This window comes from Solanum dulcamara, chromosome 2 (assembly GCF_947179165.1).
Source record: "Solanum dulcamara chromosome 2, daSolDulc1.2, whole genome shotgun sequence".
In the NCBI taxonomy this organism is placed as follows: domain Eukaryota; kingdom Viridiplantae; phylum Streptophyta; class Magnoliopsida; order Solanales; family Solanaceae; genus Solanum; species Solanum dulcamara.
In genome coordinates, this window is record NC_077238.1 from 19,403,689 (window position 1) to 19,426,499 (window position 22,811).

General features: G+C 34.7%; 1 protein-coding gene across 2 annotated transcripts; it reads right to left on the bottom strand.

Moving 5' to 3' along the window:
- Positions 1–231: 231 nt before the first annotated feature.
- On the bottom strand, positions 232–6,539 carry LOC129880413 (protein terminal ear1). 2 transcript variants are annotated; one of them, XM_055954440.1, is made up of 6 exons: positions 5,587–6,539; positions 4,808–5,507; positions 4,374–4,493; positions 4,147–4,288; positions 3,097–3,190; positions 232–458 (listed from the first exon to the last, which is right to left on the bottom strand). In XM_055954440.1, the coding sequence occupies exons 1-6, from the start codon at positions 6,284–6,286 to the stop codon at positions 310–312; spliced, it is 1,905 nt and encodes a 634-aa protein (XP_055810415.1). In that variant the 5' UTR covers positions 6,287–6,539; the 3' UTR covers positions 232–309. The 2 variants fall into 2 exon arrangements, with proteins under 2 accessions (XP_055810415.1, XP_055810414.1); XM_055954439.1 differs by lacking the exon at positions 232–458 and having other exon boundaries at positions 2,408–3,190.
- Between the last annotated feature and the right edge of the window lie 16,272 nt (positions 6,540–22,811).

The window sequence follows — 22,811 nt, forward strand, 5'->3', positions numbered from 1 at the left end:
AATGGAATGAAGAGAAAATTAGGCAACAGGCCCCTCAACACATGATACACACAATTCTCAATACTAAAATCATGTACCAACAAAACACATTAGATCAAGCTCAATGGAAGCTGCAATCACATGGAAATTTCACTTGTAAATCAGCTTGGGAAAATGTGAGAAAGAAAAAAAAACAATACATTGACAGATAGGATGACATGGCATACTAACATCCCTTTCAAGGCTTCATTCTTGCTTTGGAGAGCATTGAGACACAAACTGTCAACCAATGATAAACTGATTTCTTTTGGGAGAGAAACTGCAGAGTGCTCATGCTGCTACAGGCCTGGTTTGGACAACATAGATCACATTTTTATCTCTGGAAACTTTGCTAAACACATCTGGACATATTTCTCCAACTGGGGGGGAATCATGCAGGACCACAACTCCATTAGAGGCATCTTGATGAGATGGTGGACCTACAAACCAAACAATGTTGTATATAAACTCATGTTGCAAGCCCTCCCTATATTTATTTTCTGGAATGACTGGAAGAACAGGTGTGCAAGTAAATATGGAGGAAAGAAATCTAGTACTACTAGAGTGAAGTTCAATATAATCAAGGAAATATACATGCTTATTACTACAGCTTTTCCATATATCCCATGGCCACCAGCTTGAAAGGATCTAATTATTTGGATAGAAAACTGTAAGCATGACATAAAAGTAACCCAGGTTAAATGGCTCAACCCCCCCCCCCCCTAACATAGTTAAACTTAACACAGATGGGAGTGTCATAGGCAACCCAGGAAAAATAGGAGCAGGAGGCATAGTAAGGGATCATAAGGGTAATCTGATATATGCTTTTGCCTCTCCTTTGGGAGTTGGAACCAATAATCAAGCGGAAGTGCAGGCAACCAATTTTGGCATTAATTGGTGCATTCAACATGGTTATAATAGAGTAATATTGGAAGTAGATTCTGAACTTGTGATCAAGTGGCTGAATCTGGGCATCAAACCACCCTGAAACATTCAAAACTACGTTAATGAACTCCAACAACTGGTCCAACTGCTAGAATTCTTCCAATGCAAACATGTTTTTCGAGAAACAAATTTTCCAACTGATACATTATCTAAGTACAACCATACACTTGATAATACACAACACTTCTACAACCTTCAACAACTTCCACAAGAAACCAAGGGCTACATAAAGCTAGACAAGATAAGAATGGCAAGCTTCAGGAGAAGAAGATTAAAAAGGATCAAACAACCTCCTTGAACATTTCTTATCTCTAATGTTCCTAACTTGGACAAAATCGGTATGACAAAAATGGGGAGAACAAAGATGTAGCTTCGTATACTTGATCTTCTTCATTTAGCTATGTATAAAATGTAGCTTATTTGAATAGGATTAGTGGAAGTATCTTTCTTGTATTCACATGGAAGGGGAGAGTCTCCCTCATTTATGATTTTTCCTAGTCGCATTGTATCGAGAGGAGTCCTCTCATAGGTTTACTGCTTTTCTAGTATTTAGGAAGCACTTTCTAGTATCGGGGATGAGTTAGCGGACCTTAGTAGGTTTGCAGACTTATGAACCATCTTAAGTTCGGAGGTAAGGTTATGTCCCCCTCCTTGTATCTTTATATTTTATGTATGATAAGGCTTGGGGGTGCTGCTCAACCCCTGACTGTGCACAAGAGGTGGGAGCCTCGTGTAGGGTCTCTTCCCGTAAAAAAAAATAGTTCTTTAATTTTAATTTTAATTTTTGAAATATAATATTTAAGACGATAAAATTAATGAATATTTCACTCCCTTCATTTTTTTTAATTGTCATAATTTTATTTTTAAAAGCCAAACAATATGAACTTTAGCTAACATTTTAGGATGATTTTTTCATCATATATTGATATTAAAAAAATTATAATTTATAGTACTTTTTGTATAATTTTTAAATATCTGAATTTTTATTTTAAAATATTCAATTAATGTAATTTAATTTAACTTTAAAAATTAATTACATTGATTTTCAAAAAGCACAACATGACAATTAAAAAAATTAAACAAAGGAGTAACACATTTGACATATTTTTAACTTAAAATCATAAAGCTCAAAAAATAATAATTTAAAACTCAATATCAAAATCGAAATTAGCCAAAATAATTAAAATAGAGGAAGTAATATTTTTCAAAGAAGTGCATATTAGGAAATTGAACTCGTTGTACATGGGTTGGCATTCAACGCTAAAGAATCGTTTTATAGCTGATTAAGATTAAAATTATAGTTATGAATAAAATTATATATTATTTGTATTCATGTATTAATTGTTTTTGTATTAGCTATACAAAAATTCTTATTTCATATCCGATTACCAAACGATCCCAATTGCTACTGTGAGAAGAATTTCACCAATACATGTAAATCTTAAAGTCATTTTGAAAATACATATCCATCAGAACATCTTTATAAAGAAATGGAAAACAAAATATTGACCAAGTGAACAAAGCAAAGCAAAAGAAAAGATGCACATCTTCGGAAAAGAAAAAAGAAAAAGGATTGAAATTTTTTCTAGTTCTTTTATACCGATAAAAGAGGGGGGAAAGAAAATAGGGAAATTAGTAAAAAAGCTAAGCTAGAAATACACAGGTATTTGAGTATGACTGAAAGGAAGGAAAGGAAGGGATCTTCCCCCGAGGCAGTGAGTTGAAAGAGATTTACACGCAAACCCATTGGGTGCTAGCAAGCTGGCTGTTTCTTCTTTCTCTTTTCATCACTTCACTTGGGAATGTGCTCGATTTTCTTCTTCTTTCACATTTTCATTAAACACACCACAACACTACTGCTCTAAATCTTTTAATTAGCAGAAGACGCCAACATGCAGACAGAAGTAGAAAATGTTGAAGAATCATGATTACTACCCACATCATAATTTTCATCACTGCCGCCGTTTCTTGGTGCTTCATCATTACTTGTATTAATGATATTATAACCATTTTCAAGTGTATCATTATCATCTTCTTCTTCTTCCTCGGAAGCGACGGCGGAAGATGAAGAGAGGAGTAACGGTGATTTAATGCCACGTCCCACAATAGGATTAGGCTCTGATAATAACTTACCATCTCGAGGTGGTGTGAAAATCACTGGCATGTATTCATCAGCTTCACATGGGAATTTTGAGTTCTTGAAATGCTCTTTCAATGCTTCAATTCCCTGATTCACATATTATTCAATCAAATAGGTTTTTTAAAGACTTCCTAAAATTAATAATGACAAAATTGTTAATTTAATATATGCATCTTTTTTCCCATACAAATTCTTGTATATAACTCATGCAGGTAGTATTTCTGTCCATTTTTACTCAATTCATATTAAAAATATTTTTTTATTATTTATTTTCTAATTTAAACAAAAAAAAAGATGCTATATTACTTAATTTCTAATTTATTTTTATTCTCAACTATAGTAATCTAATCAAAATATTAAACTTGTATATATAACTCATGCAGGTAGTATTTCTGTCCATTTTACTCAATTCATATTAAAAATAATTTTTTATTATTTATTTTCTAATTTAAACAAAAAAAAAGATGCTATATTACTTAATTTCTAATTTATTTTTATTCTCAACTATAGTAATCTAATCAAAATATTAAACTTATTATATTTAAAAAGTGATACTATTATAAAATTATCATTCTATTTATTACCCTAATTATCATATTCTAAAATACATATTGAACTTATTATATTTAAAAAGTGATATTATAGAAAAATTGTCATTCTATCTATTATTATAATTGTCATATTCTAAAATACAATTGTTTCTAAATACTTGTCAATTTAAAAATATCAAAAGAGAATTAATTAATTTTAATTTATCATTGGCATTAATTATTCTAGAATTAAGATAATGAATATATTAGTGAAATTCCGTTCTTAACTAATGTTGAATTATATTGAGAGACTAATTGATTATTCCAAATAAAACTTAAAAGAGAGATTTGAAATTGAGAGTGAAAAATTGCACTATCAAATTTTCAAACTAGAAACTCATCTTTAAAAAAATTAGGTCAATCGTACAACGAAATGCTATTTTGAAAATAAATAAATAATTTTTCATGGCTAATTAGTGCAGGAGAAATTAATGTTTGAGAGGTGGAACATACCTGTAATCTACCATAAGTAACTTGGCATATTTTTCTGGAGTTGAAGACCTCCCAATTTTGAAGGTGAAAAGCCTTGTACAGTCTCAACGTTGCCTGCGGTGAAGTCATGTTCACGAATCCGTATCCCACGTTGCACTTGTTACTAACAAAATACATAAATCATTAATTATTAGTAAAACAAACAAAATTAAGCTATAAAAATTCAAATGTTTTTAAAGATAATTTACATGAAATCGATGGGAAGATAAACGAAATCATAGGAGGATTTTGGCTGATCATCGCCGTCGGCAATCTGCTCGTTACAGTGAATGCAGTGGTTGTCCAGCATGTTCAGCAGCAGCTTCTGACTGCACCAGACCCCAAATATGTCAGTCAAATATACCAAAAACCAACATTAATAGTTACTAGTATTATTTAAAAATAATTAACTCTTGAATATATAATTGTTATACACATCATTCAATACCTACCAAATACCAATGTTATGTTATTACTTCAATCAATGTATTAGTACACTAGCTTATGAACTAGTACTTCAAACGAGACTTGCTAAATTACCAGACATTTTAGATAAAGTGATGAAAACAAAGGAACCAGAATAATATATAGAGAAGAATAAAGCAAAGAAGAGATTGAATTTGTAGAGACAAGACGAATTAACCTGTACTTGTTTGGTATGTTTTTGATCATGACAGTAGTTCTGGAATCTCTGCAATTTGATTCCATAATGGCATCTTCTTTAATTAGAAAACGAGGGTCATAATCTTTTGACTGCTTTGATGACCAGCTAATCTTCCATGGCCTACTACCGCTGCTATTTGTTTGATGCAACATTTTTTGTGGACGCTTTGGGGAACAACTTGCCACGGTACTGCTACTACTTGCACTTGTGTTAATCTCACATTTTTGGCCATTCTTCTTCTTCCCAGGCCTAATATTATTATTAATATTTGATATACACAAAGAAGCTAATGATTCTTTAACTGACCCACCAGTAGTACCTGAACTCTCACTTCCGCTACATCCACTAGGGTTTCCTTTAACATAATTTGATTTCTGATTTTGAAATTGGTGGGATTGTGAAGTGTTGTATACCCTCTCAGGTCTTATATAAGAGTTTGACGGCGCTATTCTTGAAGAGTAATTGTTGTTGAATTTGTTAGGTGAAGAATATTGAAAAGCTCTTGAGAATCTTCTACTGTTATTTCCACCTGGCCTGCTGAATTCAATCAGCAATTGCTGCCCATTTAGATCATTACCATTCATCTCTATCAACGCCCTTGCTGCATCTCTAACATCATAAAACTCCACAAATCTTTGATGCCTCTTCATTGGTGTCTCTCTCAATTCCTTCACATGCCCTATTAATCAACAAAAAAAACATAAATCAACAAGTAAAAGATCCAAAAAGACAAACAAATGAAAGAAATAAAAACATACCAAAAGCTTGGAATATATCAGTAAGTGAATCAGTAGAAGTTTGAGAGGACAAATTGAAAATGACAAGTGTCCCTTGGTTATTCCCATCAACAAGAGCAGAAGTGACCGGAAAAGTGAACTGAGCCCAAACAGCTCTACCAGCAATGAGTCCACGCGCCGCCGGTGGAGGAAGTGGAGGAAGAGAATTATGATTATTAATAGAGTCATAATAATGCCTTCTTAAACGCATCTGTTGCTGCATGTGTTGTTGTTGAATCTCCATCAACGCCGCCTGCGCGTGCCTTAAATCATAGAAATGAACCGTTACAATCCCTTCTCTTACTCTTCCCATTTGCACAGCTCTTACATCCCCAAATACTTCTAAATCCCTTCTAATAATAGACTCACTCACATCAACAGGGACCATACATAACAATAAAGTTCTTGTAGACATTGAACTTGGTGGTGGCAAAATAGGCGTGGGCACAGGTGGATTTGTGCTAACGTACGCCGGACGGAGTAGTGGCACGCCTGCAACATCACCGTATGGTAGTGGCGGTGGTAGTGGTGGTGGAGGACATGAGTAAGGGTAGTAAAATTGGTTGGGAAATACAGGCAAAAAATTACTGTTGTTGTTGTGGGGTTGGTTAAATGGATATGTTGGTGTAAATTCTTGGGCTCTAGGATCAAGATTTCCATGAATCATACCATTGTCCTCCATTTTTTTTTTCTACCGGAGATGGGGGTTTTCTTCTCTGCTAATTTTTATTCAAAATCAGTAGAAAAAGTTGTTTGTAGACACAACAGAAGAAGATAATCTTTAGTTTTTGTGTTTCTCTCTCTCTCTAGAGTCTATGGTGTGAAGCAGAGTCTATACACTGGAGTCTCTAGAGCCTTGTCCATGTACATCACAAAGAGAAGGGAAAATAAATTGAAGAATGTTAAAAAGAACAAATGAGACGACTAATGCACGACAATCCTCCCAACCAAAATTTTGCAACAAATGTCTTGGGACTATCAATGATATTACCCAAATGCCCCCCATTACCATTTTCTTTTTCGATTAATTTTACCTCACTAGTAATTAAATTATTATTTTTTGTAGTATCAATTTAATGGTCACTAGAATCATAAATAAAAAAATATCTTTACAAATTTACCCTTTTTATTATACTCTACTCTATATTATGCTTCTTATTCATCTAAAATAAAATAATTATATTTTAATTTTATAAATTAAAAAATAATTTAGAATAAATATTTTTAGCAATATAGACAAATAATATGAGACGGAGAAAATAATAATTGTACTAATTAGTGTCACGTTATTAATCACTACCATTTCCTCAATTTCAAATTAAAAGTAGTGTTTTACCTTTTCCTTTTGTTTTTCAAAATAATAAATGTTTTACATAATCAACAAGATATTAATGATATTCTTTCAATTTTTTTATTTAAATAAAAAGAATTTTACATAATTAAAAAACTATTAAAGACCTACATTTTTTTGTTAAAGGTAAGTCAGTAAAAATACATTTCACTTTTTAGGAATGCGTAATTTTTTAAGAGGTGTGTGCAAGCTAAAAGTAGGGTTGGGCGTTCGGTATTTTCAAAGTTTGGGTTCGATAATTCGGTAATCGGTAATTCAAAGTATATACCAAATACCGAACTTTCAAATTGCGATTCGGTAATTCGATAATTGGTAAATCAAACTTCGATTCGGTATGGTATTCGATAATACTATATTGAAGTCGAAGTCCACTGTATTAGAATGCAAGTATACTATGCAAGGGGTCAATTTAATTAGTAACAACAGCAACATATTCACTTTTCTGGCAATAGTCGTGTACATCACTTTCTCCAATTTGGGAAATTTAAGGTCCAACAACAATATATCAATCTAGTTCTCAAGCACATAAGATTAACTCTTTCCAATATATTCTGTTTTAGAAATAAGAAAGCAAATCCATAGACCCTTTGTTGATTATTGAGTGTGAAACAAAGGGAACGAAATCTGTATAGCCAAAAATTATACCAGTTTATGAAATAAGTAAACAACTGAATGCCCCAAGTTGGCTATTTTGAAGTAATATATGGTAGGAATTCAAGAAAATTGCTTAGTAATTAAACAAACCACTTTGCTTTTACCAAAGTCTAATTTTTTAACATCAAAATTGTAATTCATGTATCTGATACATAAGCAGTAAAGCTTGATACATGTATCAGATTCTCATGTTATCAGAAGCAGTAAAGCTACTTATGTATCAGATTCTCATGTTATCAGAAGCAGTAAAACTGCTTATGTATCATATTCTTATGCATCTGATAAATAAGCAGTAAAGCTTGATACATTTATCAGATTCTCATGTTATCAGAAGCACTAAAGTTGCTTATGTATCAGATTCTTATGTATCTGATAAATAAGCAGTAAAGCTTGATATATGTATTAGATTTTTATGTATCTGATATTAAGCAGTAAAGCTTGATACATGTATCAGATTCTCATGTTATCAAAAGAAGTAAAGTTGCATGTGTATCTGATACATAAGTAGTAAAGCTTGATACATGTATCAGATTCTCCTGTTATCAGAAGCAATAAAGCTGTTTATATATCAGATTCTTATGTATCTGATATAAGTAATAAAGCTTGATACATGAACATTGTTGTATTAGTTTTCAACTAAATTGTGGTTGATACATAACATCTTGTATTGATATAGGTTGTAGATGTATCAAAAGCAGTAAAGCTTGATACATGAGAATTTGATACATAAACTTTCATCTTAGAATTGGAAGTGTTAACCTTATTTGGATTTTTAGGACAAGTTTTCAAATGTTTATTCAGTCCACTTGTTCTATTTTTAGTTGAATCAGCTAAGAGAACTTTACCACAATGCTTGCACTTTGCTTTATTAATTCCATCTTCTATGAGCTTATCATAATGTGGTCAAACAGCAGATCTTGATTCTATTGCTTTTCTCTTCACAGTCATTGAATGTTGTTCAGCTTCCGGTGTTGAATCAAGAGACTCAGTAAGAGGTGCGCTTCCATTGACATTGGTTGTTCGACTTGTTTCATCTTCCATCTAAACATAGAAGAGATTACAAATATTATAAGACATAAATTGGAAGTGTAAAACAAAATTAAAAAAATACAATACGGAAGCTATTAAAGAAGCTTAAATAAGTTCTATTTTCTAAATTGTTATACTATGTTTCTCATATGTCCTTTCTTCAACTTAAACAAAAAGAACCAAAACAACTTAAATTTTTCCTTTTCTGTGTGACTACACCCATATTCTCCGGTGCCCTTCCCACATCAGCATGAATAATATATGAAATACAAAAAGAAAACGAATTGAATAGATGAATACCCCAAGGCCCAAGCTCCCAACATGAACCACAAGATAAAAAAAAACAAATCAAGAAAGGATCCAAGTAAGTAGACAGAGAACAGCGGATAACAAAAATTTAACAGTCACCTCACGATCCACAAAAGAAGAAGAAGGAGGTACGATCATACGAAGATGGAGCAGAATCAGAAATTAAGATGGAGAAATCACAGGCTTTGGATGAGAAATTTGGAAGAAGACGGTTGTTGTCCAAGTTAGGATTTGCCGATTTGGATGAATAGAAAGGAAAATCAGAAATGAGATGAAGGTGGTGAAGTACTGAAGGTCTTAAGACTCTTAGGGTTAGGGATTTGGGCTGGACTTAAAATATTTTTACAATGGGCCTTTAGCCCTTTACTCCTTTATGCCCTACGGACGTATAGTATTGGACTATTGGTCATTTAATTTTGATATTCGGTATTTATCGAATACCGAATGATATAATTGTAAATACCGAATACCAACACCGAAATATCGAATTTTATATTTCAGTATTGAATACCGAACAGAATTACCGAATTATCGAATTACCAAAATATTAAAATAGCCGATTCGGTTCGGTAATTCGGTTTTCAATATTTTATGTCCAGCCCTAGCTAAAAGCACCACTTAATTTAAAATGAAGGGCTATTATTGTGTTATGCTTTTTTCTTTGAGGAAATTTCACAAATAGTTATTATAATTATCTTAATTCTACACCTTAAATGATATTTGCCTATTTACGGGTTGTAGACTTGTAGGTATTATTTAAGATGTCTCGTTTATATAATTCGCAGATAATTGAGTTATTTTTGTATAAACTCAAGACAATGAATTTATACAAATACAAACATCTTAACTTTAAATAATTATACAAATTATATTATACAAAAGTTATATAGATTTTGAATTATACAAAAATGCAAATTATACAAACTCGAACAGTAATTAACGTCAAATGTTAGTGGCGAATTGTAAATTAGCTAAAATATAACTTTGTTAACTAATTAATTAATATATGTTTGTTTATTCACATAATTTTCCTTTTTTCTTTTACTTACTTCTTAATAAAACTATTTAGAGGTCAATTGGTCTGAAGACATGTAATGATGTGATAACTAGACTAACTTGCTCTTAAATTAAAAGCTACAAGAGAAGCTATACTGAGATAAGTTATGCTGAGATTATTTTTATTGATTGTTTAGTTTGTCATATTCAAAATATTATGCATTGCATAATTTATGAGAATAAAGTTTTTGTTTACAAAAATAACCTCCATCTTATTTAAGTTTTTATACTTTTTTTGCAAGTTTTAGTTATTCATTCTTACAAATAAAATTTTCATCTTATTTAGCTTAAATATTTTTATATGTGCATTCTCATAATTATGTCGTGTGTTTTTAAATATAAAACTTTCAGCTTATTTAGCTTAAAAATAAAATTTTCATTTTAAGTTTGTTAAAATAAAAGAGATTTATTGTTAATGTCACTTCATTTAAGCACATATCACTCCTATATTGTAAAATATTAAAGTTATCTTCATTTTAATTGATACATAAAACACAAATTTTAAAGTGATTAAAAGACTATTTAATTAAATATGTAATTCAATAGTGGGTGAAAATTTTAAGAAAAATCAAAATATAAATAAACATAAGAATTAGTCAAATAAATTCAACGTATAATGTATTCATAAATAAAAATTATATTTATATAGTATCATTTTTAATGGAAAATATATTATTATAAAAACAATGAGTAGAGAAGGTTGTGAATGGTATTATAAAATTATATTAAAAATTATTTGAATATATATGAATTTAAACGTGATGTATAAAAGAGGGTTTAAGGGATTAGTTTTGTTATTTTATATTTTTATTCCGGTATAAGTTATTCCAGTATTATTATTCCATCCACAAATATGAATAACTTATCCCGATCATAATTATTAATCCTGGATAAGTTGTTCCGCACTTTGTAACCAAATAAAGAATTGAGGGGTACTAAAAATTCATGCCAAAATTATTTTTCCTTATCCATCACACTAAACGACCCCTTAAAGTTTTTCTATCTTGTACTCGCTTTGTTCCATATATTTATCCACGCCAATATGTTAAAAGAGGTAGGTGTGAGGTGAGGTACTTTACGCATGAGACTTAACTTTTAAATTAGTACATAATTTTTTTTAATTTAGAATTTTTAAAAAGGTGTGTAAAAGAGAAAGTGAACCAGTAATATGAAATGAAGGAAGTAATTTGATGAAACACAACCCAATAGTATTTGGGAAATTGGTATCGAAATCCAATGCTCAATAATTTTATTGTCCAATGTTGGTATTAATGCAAGATTATGATTTTTCATCCTTACTTTTAATTTACGGGTGGCTGCATTGTAACGATTTGTTCAAGTCGTTATGGATAAGTCAATGTGGAAGAAATTTGGGTCTGAAAACTTTTGATTAGTGAACTTAAAAATTTTGAGACTAGACCAGACTTAGACGAAATCTAAGCCAGATGAAGTCTAGGGTAATTCGGTAATGAATTAGGATTGATTTATGGGTTTTGATTGTTTGAGCTGATAGAAAAGACATTAAGTAGCCCGTACAACTTTACGGAATCAAATTCGGGCAAATAAAACTCTCGGAATTAATCTTGTCGTGAAAGGGTTGTTTTAGAACGTCAAGCTTGAGGTTGTGTTGTGAAATAGAGGCTTGGAACGTAAATATGAGTTTCTGTCTCCGTATAATTCGATATAGCGGAAATAATTCCGCTATGGCTGGGGCCACTATAGTGGGATGGGGCCACTATAGTTGGTCAGTCGTTGATTTTATTAAGGAAAAGTCTCAAATATATTATCATTTCTGCAGTTTCATTTTGGTAGAGCTAAGGGAGACTTATGATTGTTTCTTTTCAGTTTTTCACTAATCTTTTCGGTAAAGGTAAGTTACTCATTCCTGTAAGGTGTGATTCGATTGTTAGACATTAGAATCTATAGAAATTCACTTGGGAAAAGATTTTGGTATGAAATTAGTGGTGGAAAAAGTCCTAATTGGGGGAGATGATCATGAAATTGGCCAAAGCTTAAGATTTTGATATAATCTAGGTAAATTAAGTCACTACTCATTGATTATATGTATTCTTTGTTTGTTGTAGATCAAGAATGAGCTATAAGACATTAGAAAAGAGATAGCTCCAGTTCTTTAAAGTTTCCAAGGCTTGAATCAAGGTAGATGATGATTGTGTTTTCCCGTTTGTATTATATGTGCTTGTTAACTACTTCACTAATATTGCATGCATAATATATAATTAGAAAAAAAGAAAGAACATGAATTGAAATGATATCTTGTGATAAAATTGCATGCAATGAATGTATTAATTGGTTGTGCAAATGTGTGTGCCTATTCATTATGGTTGTGATTGTGATATGTGAATTCATTTGGATTGGGTATCACACCGATACATTTGGATTGGATACCACACTTATATAATTGAATCGTGTACCACGTCGGTACACTAACTATTAGGACGGGTACTGCGATGGTACACTAACAATTTGGGTATGGATTCCATGACAAGACCATTGTTGACTGTTGAACAGTAATTGAGCATGTTTACCTGTATAGTAATTTAAGAATTGGCATAACTATGTTATGATTATATATTTTGTTATCTTACTATGTTATGGTTTCTTGTGCATATTTCATTTATCGAAAATGACCACGTGATCCTACCAGTACATTGTAGTTGTGTACTAATATTACACTTGCTCTTTCTTTGTTGATTAAGGGTATCTTCAGGTGGCTTTTAAGAGACCTCAATTAGGATACCGCTGAACGATGAATTAAAGGGTGAGCCGGTTCTTTCAGAGTGCCATGGATTCATCTTGGTTCTTAGTTCCTTCTCTTCGAATTAGACCTTTCCAGATTTTTATTTTTTATTTATTGTTTTTGAGGTTGCATTCCCTTACTCTAGATCTTTAATAGAGTTTTGGTACAATAACTTTCAGGTTTTGGGGAGTTAACTTCGACATTATTTTGATAAATTTCCTAAGTTTATAGAAACTCAGTTTTTAAATTATAATTGATTTATTTTCACTTGTTAAATACATGTTTGGGTTAATAAATGTGTTCTAGTTTGGTCAGTTTTGGTTTTCAGAAAGGTCAGTGTGGGTGTCACTAACGACAGATTGGGATCCTAACAAAGTTGATATAAGATCCCTAGATTCATTGATCTTTTTGTACCAAAACGAGTCTAGTACAGTCTTGTGAAATGTTACGAAAATGTCCGTACTTTTTTAGAGAGGCTAAAGGACTTTAGGAAATCTCTTAATCTTCTTTCTCCCTTCACGCTATGACTTGATTCTAATTGGTATTTGTCGATCCAAATTGACATCTGCCGATCCAAATTGGCATATTATCTCTTTCATTCTTTCATCCACAATGTTTAACACACAATGCAACAGTGTAAGGAAAGTATCTCCGGTAGATAAGTCAATAACAAAGGCAGTAGTGAGAGGAAAAGGCAGGGCAGAAAAGCAACACCCGCCAGGAGTAAAGCTCAAGCTTAGAACGTACCAGGGAAAGAGGCCTCTCCCTCACCCCATACTAAAGTGGAAAAGACTATCGCAATTAAGATCGAGTAAGATGCGGAACCGAAGAAGGGAGCACGGGCTGGGTAATGTCAATCTAGTGCCAAACGTATTGAGCCAAAAGAAAATTAGCATGGACAGTCTAGCTTGTTTAGGTGCATCTAAGTGGCCCTTGTCAAGAGAGATTTAGACTTTGGAGACTAGGTTTATGCAATTGGGCATTTCAGAAAAAGGTGAGGTGTTGCTAATATTGTAGTTAAACCCACTTTTATTGAGGAGATCAAAGCCAAACAGTTTGAAGATAAAAGTTTGAGCGAGCTCAATAAGCCGTTCTTGATGCTGGAGATGTGCTCATTAGGCGAAGAATTTGTGTTCCCCTAGTTGATGACTTGATTCAAAAGTTGGTGACAGATTCTCACGGTTCATGATACTCTATTCATTCAGGTATGACAAAGATGTATCGAGATTTGAAATGGCTTTATTGGTTGCCTGAAATGAAGAAAGACATAGCTGAGTTTGTGGTTGTGTCAAAACTGTCCGCAGGTAAAGTATGAGTATCAAAGGCCTATAGATTTACTTTAGAGAATGCCCTCCTGAATGAAAGTGGGAGGGGACAACCATGAATTTTGTAGTGGGTCTTTCTAAGACCTTGAAAAAGTATGACTTAATTGGGTCGTGGTTAATAGACTGACTAAATCAACCCACTTCATTTCAACCATAATAGATTATAATGTTGAGCAACTGGTGAAGATTTATGTTAAAGAGCTGGTAAGGTTTCACGGGGTATCCCTTTCTATCATCTCAGATTGTGACAGGCAGTTTACTTCGAACTTTTGGGGGATATTAAACAAATAGTTGGTCACTCAATTCACTTTTAGCAGAACCTTTCATCAAAATTTCTTTAACAAAATTTTAATTAAATAATTTAAATAATTTTTTTAAACATATGACGGTCATCTATTGGTTATAATTTAATTATTTAAAATTAATTATAAATCAAAATTTATTTAACAGAATTTTAATTAAATAATTTGAATAATTTTATTAAATACATGGCGGTCATCTATTTGTTACAATTTAATTATTTTAAATTAATTATAAATTAAAATTTATTTAACAGAATTTTAATTAAAAAAAGACCTAAAATGCCCTTGAACTATTGGAAATGGTACAAAAATGTCTCTCGTGCCCTTTTCCCTTTAAAAAAGATTATTTTTGGACCTAAATGTGGATGTCAAGGGCATTTTAGGCTCAATGGATGGATGAGGGGCAGTTTGTACTATTTTCAATAGTCCGAGGGTATTTTAGGTCATTTTTTGTTTATAAAAACACCCATCATTTATTAATTCTAATTAAATATTTATCTACCAACTTACTACATTACTTCGTATTTTCATCATCTGATCTAAAAATGAAAGCTTGTCGAGAAGAGATTATTTCTACAATGTGGGAAGATTTTATAAAAGAATAGTTCGTTATTACCTTCTCCCCCCAAAAAATAGGTTGAGTGACAACATTGGGAAAAATGAACAATTTATTTTTAATTTGATTAATGTATCGCTCTTGCTCATATTGTTATTTTATTGTTGTTGATTGTTATCAATTATGTTATAATTTTTTTTAACGAAACATGTTTATTATAAAATGATAACACAAACTTATAGGTATTTTAAATAATTTTTAGAACTTACAGATACAAAATAATATGTTTTTGAAATAATTTAATCAAATGCATAGTGAAACTTCACCAAAACTTCACTCAAAAATAACTTACGAAGAATATTCGAGAACTAAAGGTCAAACGACACCTAAAAGTTGAAGTTTCTTTTTTTTCCACATTACTTCCACCATAAACCTTTCACTCAATTCTTTTATATTTTCATTATTATACACTTTAAATTGTTCCTTTAGATAGAGGGGAAAATTCTCAAATATGCGATTAAATTTTGAGAAAACACTCATGTATGAGCCCATTTGGATGGACTTATAAGTTGGTCAAACCAACTTATAAGCCCTATTGTAATGACCTTGAGGGTCATTTTTAAAAAATTATGTGAAATTATTATTTTTCCCCATTTTTTTAGTGCCCCCGAGTGTTATTTGATCAATTTGCACTATCGGTTCATACTTATACAATTCCGAATGCGTTTTGAAGGTCAAAAACATGTTTTGAAGGGTGGTGGTGTAAGTTGACCGTGGTCAACACGCGTGAACAGTAACACGCGTGAATAGTAACTTTTTGGGCAGAAAATGCCCCTTTCTTCCCATTTCAATAGTTTATTCACCATTTGTTTGAGTTCTTGAACTCTTTGAGGCGATTTGAGAAGAGATTTTTGAGGCAAAGTGTTGGGTAAGTGATTTTTGACCTAAAAACTTTCTTTTTCATTAAGTATTTGATGATTTTAACTCTTAAATTTTAGTTTCAAACATTAAAAATCTTTGTTTCTTCTCTAATTCGGCAAGTGTATACAACAGGCTGTGCGACAGTCTTGATTCCACCGTACCACCACATCATTGCATCATCATATTGCATTGCATTGCATTGATATCTGTGTTGCTTGAATTATTTGATTAATTGCGATTATGAACTGTTATTATGGGTTTACTTTACTCGCGTCACTATATATATATATAAACTGGCGGCACCGATGCCGAAGTGAGACTTTTCTGTATGCAGGTGGAAGAGTTTCTTAGTTTATTTCATAGATTTGATTAATTCCTTATACTCAGTCAGTTAAAACCTACTGAGTACATGTGAATTGTACTCACCCCTACTTCTGTATCCCTTTTTGATGCAGATACTAGTCAGGGTACCTCACGTGACAATTGATATTCTAGCGGATTATGTATTCTCAGATTAGTGGTGAAGTCCCAGAATTCGGATCGTCACTAGTCTATTTTTTTTTTGTCTTTTGTATCATTCAGAGACTTATGTTGTATCTTCAGATTTGAACCTTGTATTAGATGTTCTTTATACTTATGACACCAGGTTTTGGGATAATTGTTTTTTGTTTTTGTTTTTATTTAAATTGTGGCATCACTTTCCCCTTTGGGAGTCTTGTATGAGTTTTATTTTTAGGGTTACACATCATATTGAGTTTTGAGATGTGTGCCATCATGACCTCGATTTTTTGGTCGTGATAAATTGGTATCAGAGCACTAGGTTCACCGGTTTTATAAGTTAGAGAGCAGGGTGTCTAGTAGAGTCTTACGGATCGGTACATAGACGTCCGTACTTATCTTCGAGAGGCTACAAGATACTTAATAGGAGGATTTCCTTCTTTTTACTCCCTTCGTGCGATTTATTCATATCAAGTGTTGTATACCTCTAATCTATTCCTTCTGGGCAAATAATGAGGACTAGAGCCACAATTACTGAGAGTGAGGTTGCACCTGCTGCCCGAGCCCCAGTACGCGGGCAAAGTAGAGGATATGGTGGAGTCAAGGGACGAGGTCGAGCAAGGGGAGCGGCACCTGCTCGTGGATGAGCTAGAGAGCCATCACTTGAGCCCATGTATGAGCATGAGGATGACTTGGAGCAGAAGACTGAGGAGTAGAGGCCATCCCAGCCTCTTGTGGTTCCCGATAGTGCTCCGATGCTTCAGGAGCTACTGGTTCGATTAATGGCTAGACTGGATGGTGCTCCTACCTCTGGTATTCTTTTAAGTAGCGTAGGTTCTCCTATCATAGTTGGTGCTACACCGCCAGTTCAGGGGCCTAGTGTAGGATTTCATACTCATGGTTCTTTTTTAGTGCCTTTTATTGCACCTTCGAGATTTGCAGTTCCGCCAGTTTCTGCTAGTGCTGCTATATCGATAGCTGAGCAGAAGAGCTTCAAGAGGTTTGTTTGATTGGCACCTCCAAGGTTTGATGGTACAGCCAGAGAGAAAGCCTATGACTTTTTGATTGAGTGCCAAGACAGGTTGTTCAACCTAGGCATCTTACAGGCACATGGAGTAGCTTACACTTCATATCAATTTGAGGGAGTAGCTAAGGATTGGTGGAGGTCGGTTCTTGCATGTAGACCTATTGGTTCTCCTATAATGAGTTGGGAACAGTTTACTGAGATGTTTCTTGAGAGATTTGTGCCTTATAATCTCCGTGATTAGCGCAGGGATGAGTTTGACAGACTGGAGAAGGGCTCCTTATCTGTATTTGAGTACGAGACTCACTTTCATGAGTTATCTCGTTATGCTATATCGAGTATTCCCACTGAGTTTGAGCGGATTCGCAAGCTAGTAAAGGGATTCACCGGTTATCTCCAAAAGGCTACAACCTCGTTTGTACTATCTGGAGGTACGTTTCAGAGTATTATTGATCATGCCAGGATGATAGAAAGTATCCGACGTGCTAGACAGGGCGGGGCCAAGAAGTTCCGTCAGCAGGGTCAGTTCAGCGGTCATTCCTCCAAGGGCAGAGAATATTCGAGTTCAGGAACCCATGGTTATCAGGGCAGACCGGTCCAGGCGGCTATTCAGGGTTCTTCAGGCCCCAGAGGCAATTTTGACAGTTTTGGTTATCCCCCACGGGGTTCAGGTCCTCGAGGTTGTTATGTGTGTGATGAGTTTGGGCATAAGGCCCAAGATTGACCCAAACATGCTCCTTCTACTAGGCGGCCCGGGGCACCAGTTGTTCATTCTACAAATGCTTCAGCTATTCGGGGTTCTTTGCAGAATACTAGAGGTAGCAGCCGTGGTGCTAAAGGTGGAGCACGAGGTGGTGCTCGTGGTGGTTCGCAGGCTAAAGGTGACCGTCAGTTATGCTATACTATACTGAGTAGATATGAGGCAAAAGCCTCTGATGCAGTTATTACAAGTATTGTTCTAGTTTGCCATCATTCTACTTCAGTATTATTTGACCCAGGGTCTACCTATTCTTATGTGTCGACTTATTTCGATGTGGGTATTGATTATGTGAGTGAGTCCTTTATTGTGCCTATTACTATTTCTATCTCAGTTGGTGAATCTTTAGTGGTGGATCGGATATATAAGGGATGTTTGGTGATATTTTCGGGTAGAGAGATCCGTGTAGACTTGATTTTATTAGACATGCTTGATTTTGATGTGATACTGGGTATGGACTGGTTATCTTCTTATCATTCTATATTAGATTGTTATGCAAAGACCGTGACCTTAGCTTATCTCGGTTTACCTAGCGTGGTATGGAAGGGTAATTCAAGTTCGTATCCTAAGGGGGTGATATCTTATATTCGTGCTCGTCGCTTGATGGATAAGGGTTGTTTGTCTTATTTGGCTCATGTACATGATCTTACTATAGAGTCATCTCCTATAGAGACTATGAGGGTGGTGAGAGAGTTTATGAATGTATTTTCTATAGACTTGTCGGGAGTTTCTCCTGACTGTGATATCGATTTTGTGATTAATTTGGAGCCTAACACTAAACCCATCTCTATTTCTCCTTATCAGATGGCTCCGTTAGAATTGAAAGAGTTGAAAGAACAATTGGAAGATTTATTGAAGAAAGGATTTATTAGACCTAGTGTATCACCGTGGGGTGCACCGGTTTTATTTGTGAAGAATAAAGATGGTACTATGAGGATGTGTATTGACTATCGACAGTTGAACAAAGTCACTATAAAGAACAAGTATCCTCCCCCTCACATTAATGATTAATTTGACTAGCTTCAGGGTGCATCGGTGTTCTCAAAGATTGATTTGAGGTCGAGTTACCATCAGTTGAGAGTTTGGGAATCTGATATCCCAAAGACTGCATTCAAGACTCGTTATGGGCATTATGAGTTTGTGGTTATGTCCTTCGGATTGACTAATGCCCTGGCTGCTTTTATGGAGTTGATGAACCGGGTATTTTGACCTTATTTAGACTCGTTTGTGATCATGTTTATTGATGACATCTTGGTTTATTCCAAGAATGAGGCGGATCATGTTAGGCACCTGAGGACAGTCCTTCAGAGATTGAGAGAGGAGAAGTTGTATGCAAAATTCTCCAAATGTGAGTTTTGGATTGAGTCTGTGACATTCTTGGGTCATATAGTGACCAAGGATGGTATTATGGTTGATCCAGCCAAAATTGCAGCAATTTGTGATTGGGTTAGGCCTACTTTGGTTACCGAGATTCGAAGTTTTATTGGGTTGGCAGGCTACTATCGTCAGTTTATTCAAGGATTCTCTTCTATTGCAGCCCCATTGACTAGGCTAACTCAAAAGACCGTGGTATTTCAATGGACTGATGAGTGTGAGGCGAGCTTTCAAAAGCTTAGGGAATTATTGACTTCAGCACCTATTTTAGCCTTATCCGAGGAGGGCATGGCATTTATTGTGTTTTGTGATGCTTCGAGAGTCAGCTTTGGTGGTATATTGATGCAAAAAGGTAGAGTTATAGCTTATGCTTCTCTCCAATTGAAGGTACATGAGAAGAACTATCCTACCCACGACTTAGAGTTAGCAGTGGTGGTGTTTGTTCTGAAGTTGTGGAGGCATTATCTCTATGGAGTGCATTGCGAGGTCTATACTGACCACCGTAGCCTTAAGTATATTTTTTCACAGCCGAATCTAAACATGCGGCAGCGTAGGTGGTTAGAGTTATTGAAAGACTATGACATCACCATACTTTATCATCCGGGCAAAGCTAATGTGGTAGCGGATGCCCTGAGTCGCAAAGCATCTAGCATAGGTAGTTTGGCCTTCCTTAAGGCTGTGGAGAGGCCTTTGGCATTGGCGGTTCAGTCATTGGCTAGACAGTTGGTCCGACTTGATATTTCTACACATTATGATATTTTGGCCTTTGTGGAGGCTAGGTCTACTTTGATAGACCAAATTCGTACACACCAGTTTGAAGATGACAAGTTGAGGGCCATTCGAGACAAAGTGTTGATTGGTGAAGTAAAATCAGCCTCTCTTGATCCGGAAGAAGTTTTGAGGATTAATGGTCGCATTTGTGTGCCCAAGGTTAGTGAATGGGTACGTATGATATTAGAGGATGCTCATTGTTCCAAGTATTCGATTCATCTGGGAGTGGCAAAGATGTTTCATGACTTGAAACAACACTATTGGTGGTGTGGCATGAAGAGAGACATTATTGATTTTGTGTCTAAGTGTCTAAATTGCCAATAAGTGAAGTATGAGCATCAGAAACCGGGTGGTCCTATGCAAAGGATGCCCATTCCTAAGTGGAAATGGGAGCGTATCACTATGGACTTCGTGTCTGGATTACCCATGGCATTGAGTAAGTATGACTCTGTCTGGGTGATTGTGAATCAATTGACCAAATCCATCAATTTCCTTTCGGTGAAGACTAGCTACAATGCGGATCAGTTAGCTAGGATCTATCTTCGTGAGATTGTTAGGCTGCATGGGGTGTTTATCTCTATTATGTCGGATCGGGGTTCAGTGTTCACCTCTCACTTTTGGAAGACATTACAGTGTGGTTTGGGTACGCGGCTAGAGATGAGTTCAGCATTTCATCCCCAAACCGATGGTCAGTCCGAGCGGACTATTCAGGTGTTGGAGGATATGCTTAGGGCCTGTGTGATTGATTTTGGTATCTGATGGGACCAACACTTGCCCTTAGCAGAGTTTGCCTATAATAACAGTTATCACTCCAGCATTCAGATGGTACCATTTGAGGCATTGTATGGTCGTAGGTGTCGATCACCCATTGGATGGTTTGATTCTATTGCGGTTGATGCATTGGATACAAACTTACTTAGGGATGCTGTGGAGCGGGTACGTTTGATTCAGGGTTGACTATTGACAGCTCAGAGTCGTCAGAAGAGTTATGCTGACAGGAGGGTTCATCCCTTAGAGTTCATGGTGGGTGATTGTGTGTGGCTTAAAATATCACCCATGAAGGGTGTGATGAGGTTCGGAAAAAAGGGCAAGCTTAGCCCAAGGTTTGTTGACCCATTTGAAATCCTGAGGAGAGTAGGTAGAGTGGTATATGAGTTGGCCTTACCCCCTAAATTGTCAGCTGTCCATCCGGTGTTTCATGTTTCCATGCTTCACAAGTACATACTGGATGAGTCTCATGTAATTTCTTATGATGCGGTAGAGTTGAGTCCGGATTTGATTTATGAGGAGAAGCAGACAGTTATTCTAGATAAGTGGCTTCATAGCAGGACAAAGGAAGTTGCTTTGGTCAAGGTGCAGTGGCAGCATTGTCCTGCTGAGGAGGCGACTTGGGAGTTAGAGTCTGATATGCAGGCTCGGTACCCTCAACTTTTTAAGATTCCAGGTACTTTTTTTTATCTTATGTTCGAGGACGAACATCCTTTTTAGCGGTGGATGTTGTAATGACCTTGAGGGTCATTTTTAAAAATTTATGTGAAATTATTATTTTTCCCATTTTTTTAGTGCCCCCGAGTGTTATTTGATCAATTTGCACTATCGGTTCATACTTATATAATTCCGAATGAGTTTTGAAGGTCAAAAATATGTTTTGAAGGGTGGTGGTGTAAGTTGACCGTGGTCAACATGTGTGAACAGTAACACGCGTAAATAGTAACTTTTTGGGCAGAAAATGCCCCTTTCTTCCCATTTCAATAGTTTGTTCACCATTTGTTTGAGTTCTTGAACTCTTTGAGGCGATTTGAGAAGAGATTTTTGAGGCAAAGTGTTGGGTAAGTGATTTTTGACCTAAAAACTTTCTTTTTCATTAAGTATTTGATGATTTTAACTCTTAAATTTTAGTTTCAAACATCAAAAATCTTTGTTTCTTCCCTAATTCGAATTTAAGGAAAATGGTGATTTCTAACTCGTTTTGAGTTCTATTTTTATGGATTTTTCAACCATGAGTTTCTTATTACAAGTAGAATGTGATTGTCCAATAAATTTCCAGATTTGACCTTTTTTGGAAATAATTAATTTTTGGACCATTTTACCCCCGGTTCCGAAACCTATCAATATGGGTGTCATTGAACTCCTTGTGATGTGTATGTTTTATTGTTGATAGTGGATTGTCAGTCCGGGTATTGAATTCAAGAGTTGCTTGTTCGGTGGAGCTGTTCGAGTGCGGTTTCGGCAATTGAGGTAGGTTTGGCTATCTTTCTTTGAGATTGAGATGGGGTAATTAGTCATTTATATGTTATAGACTTTGAAATGAGGTCGTAGTATGAGTTGAGAATGTTATATATATTGTCATGCCCGTGTGGAGGCCTTATTTGTTATCTTATTTGCTTTGAGAGCATGTGATTCGTGATTTATCTAAGAGAGAGGCTTGAGTATATTATTTGACTTGTGATGCTCGCTTGAGAGGTTGAGTTGGGAGTTTTGAGAATGCTTGAGTATTGAAATATTGTTGAGAAAGGGATGAA

Bases quoted from the DNA above. Each gene is read 5' to 3' on its own strand.
- LOC129880413 (XM_055954439.1), bottom strand. From the start codon at position 6,286: ATGGAGGACAATGGTATGATTCATGGAAATCTTGATCCTAGAGCCCAA. The intron at 4,494-4,807 runs GTTAATTCGTCT...GGTCTGGTGCAG, and splicing joins AACATACCAAACAAGTACAG to TCAGAAGCTGCTGCTGAACA. The intron at 3,191-4,146 runs GTATGTTCCACC...TATGTGAATCAG, and splicing joins TTACTTATGGTAGATTACAG to GGAATTGAAGCATTGAAAGA.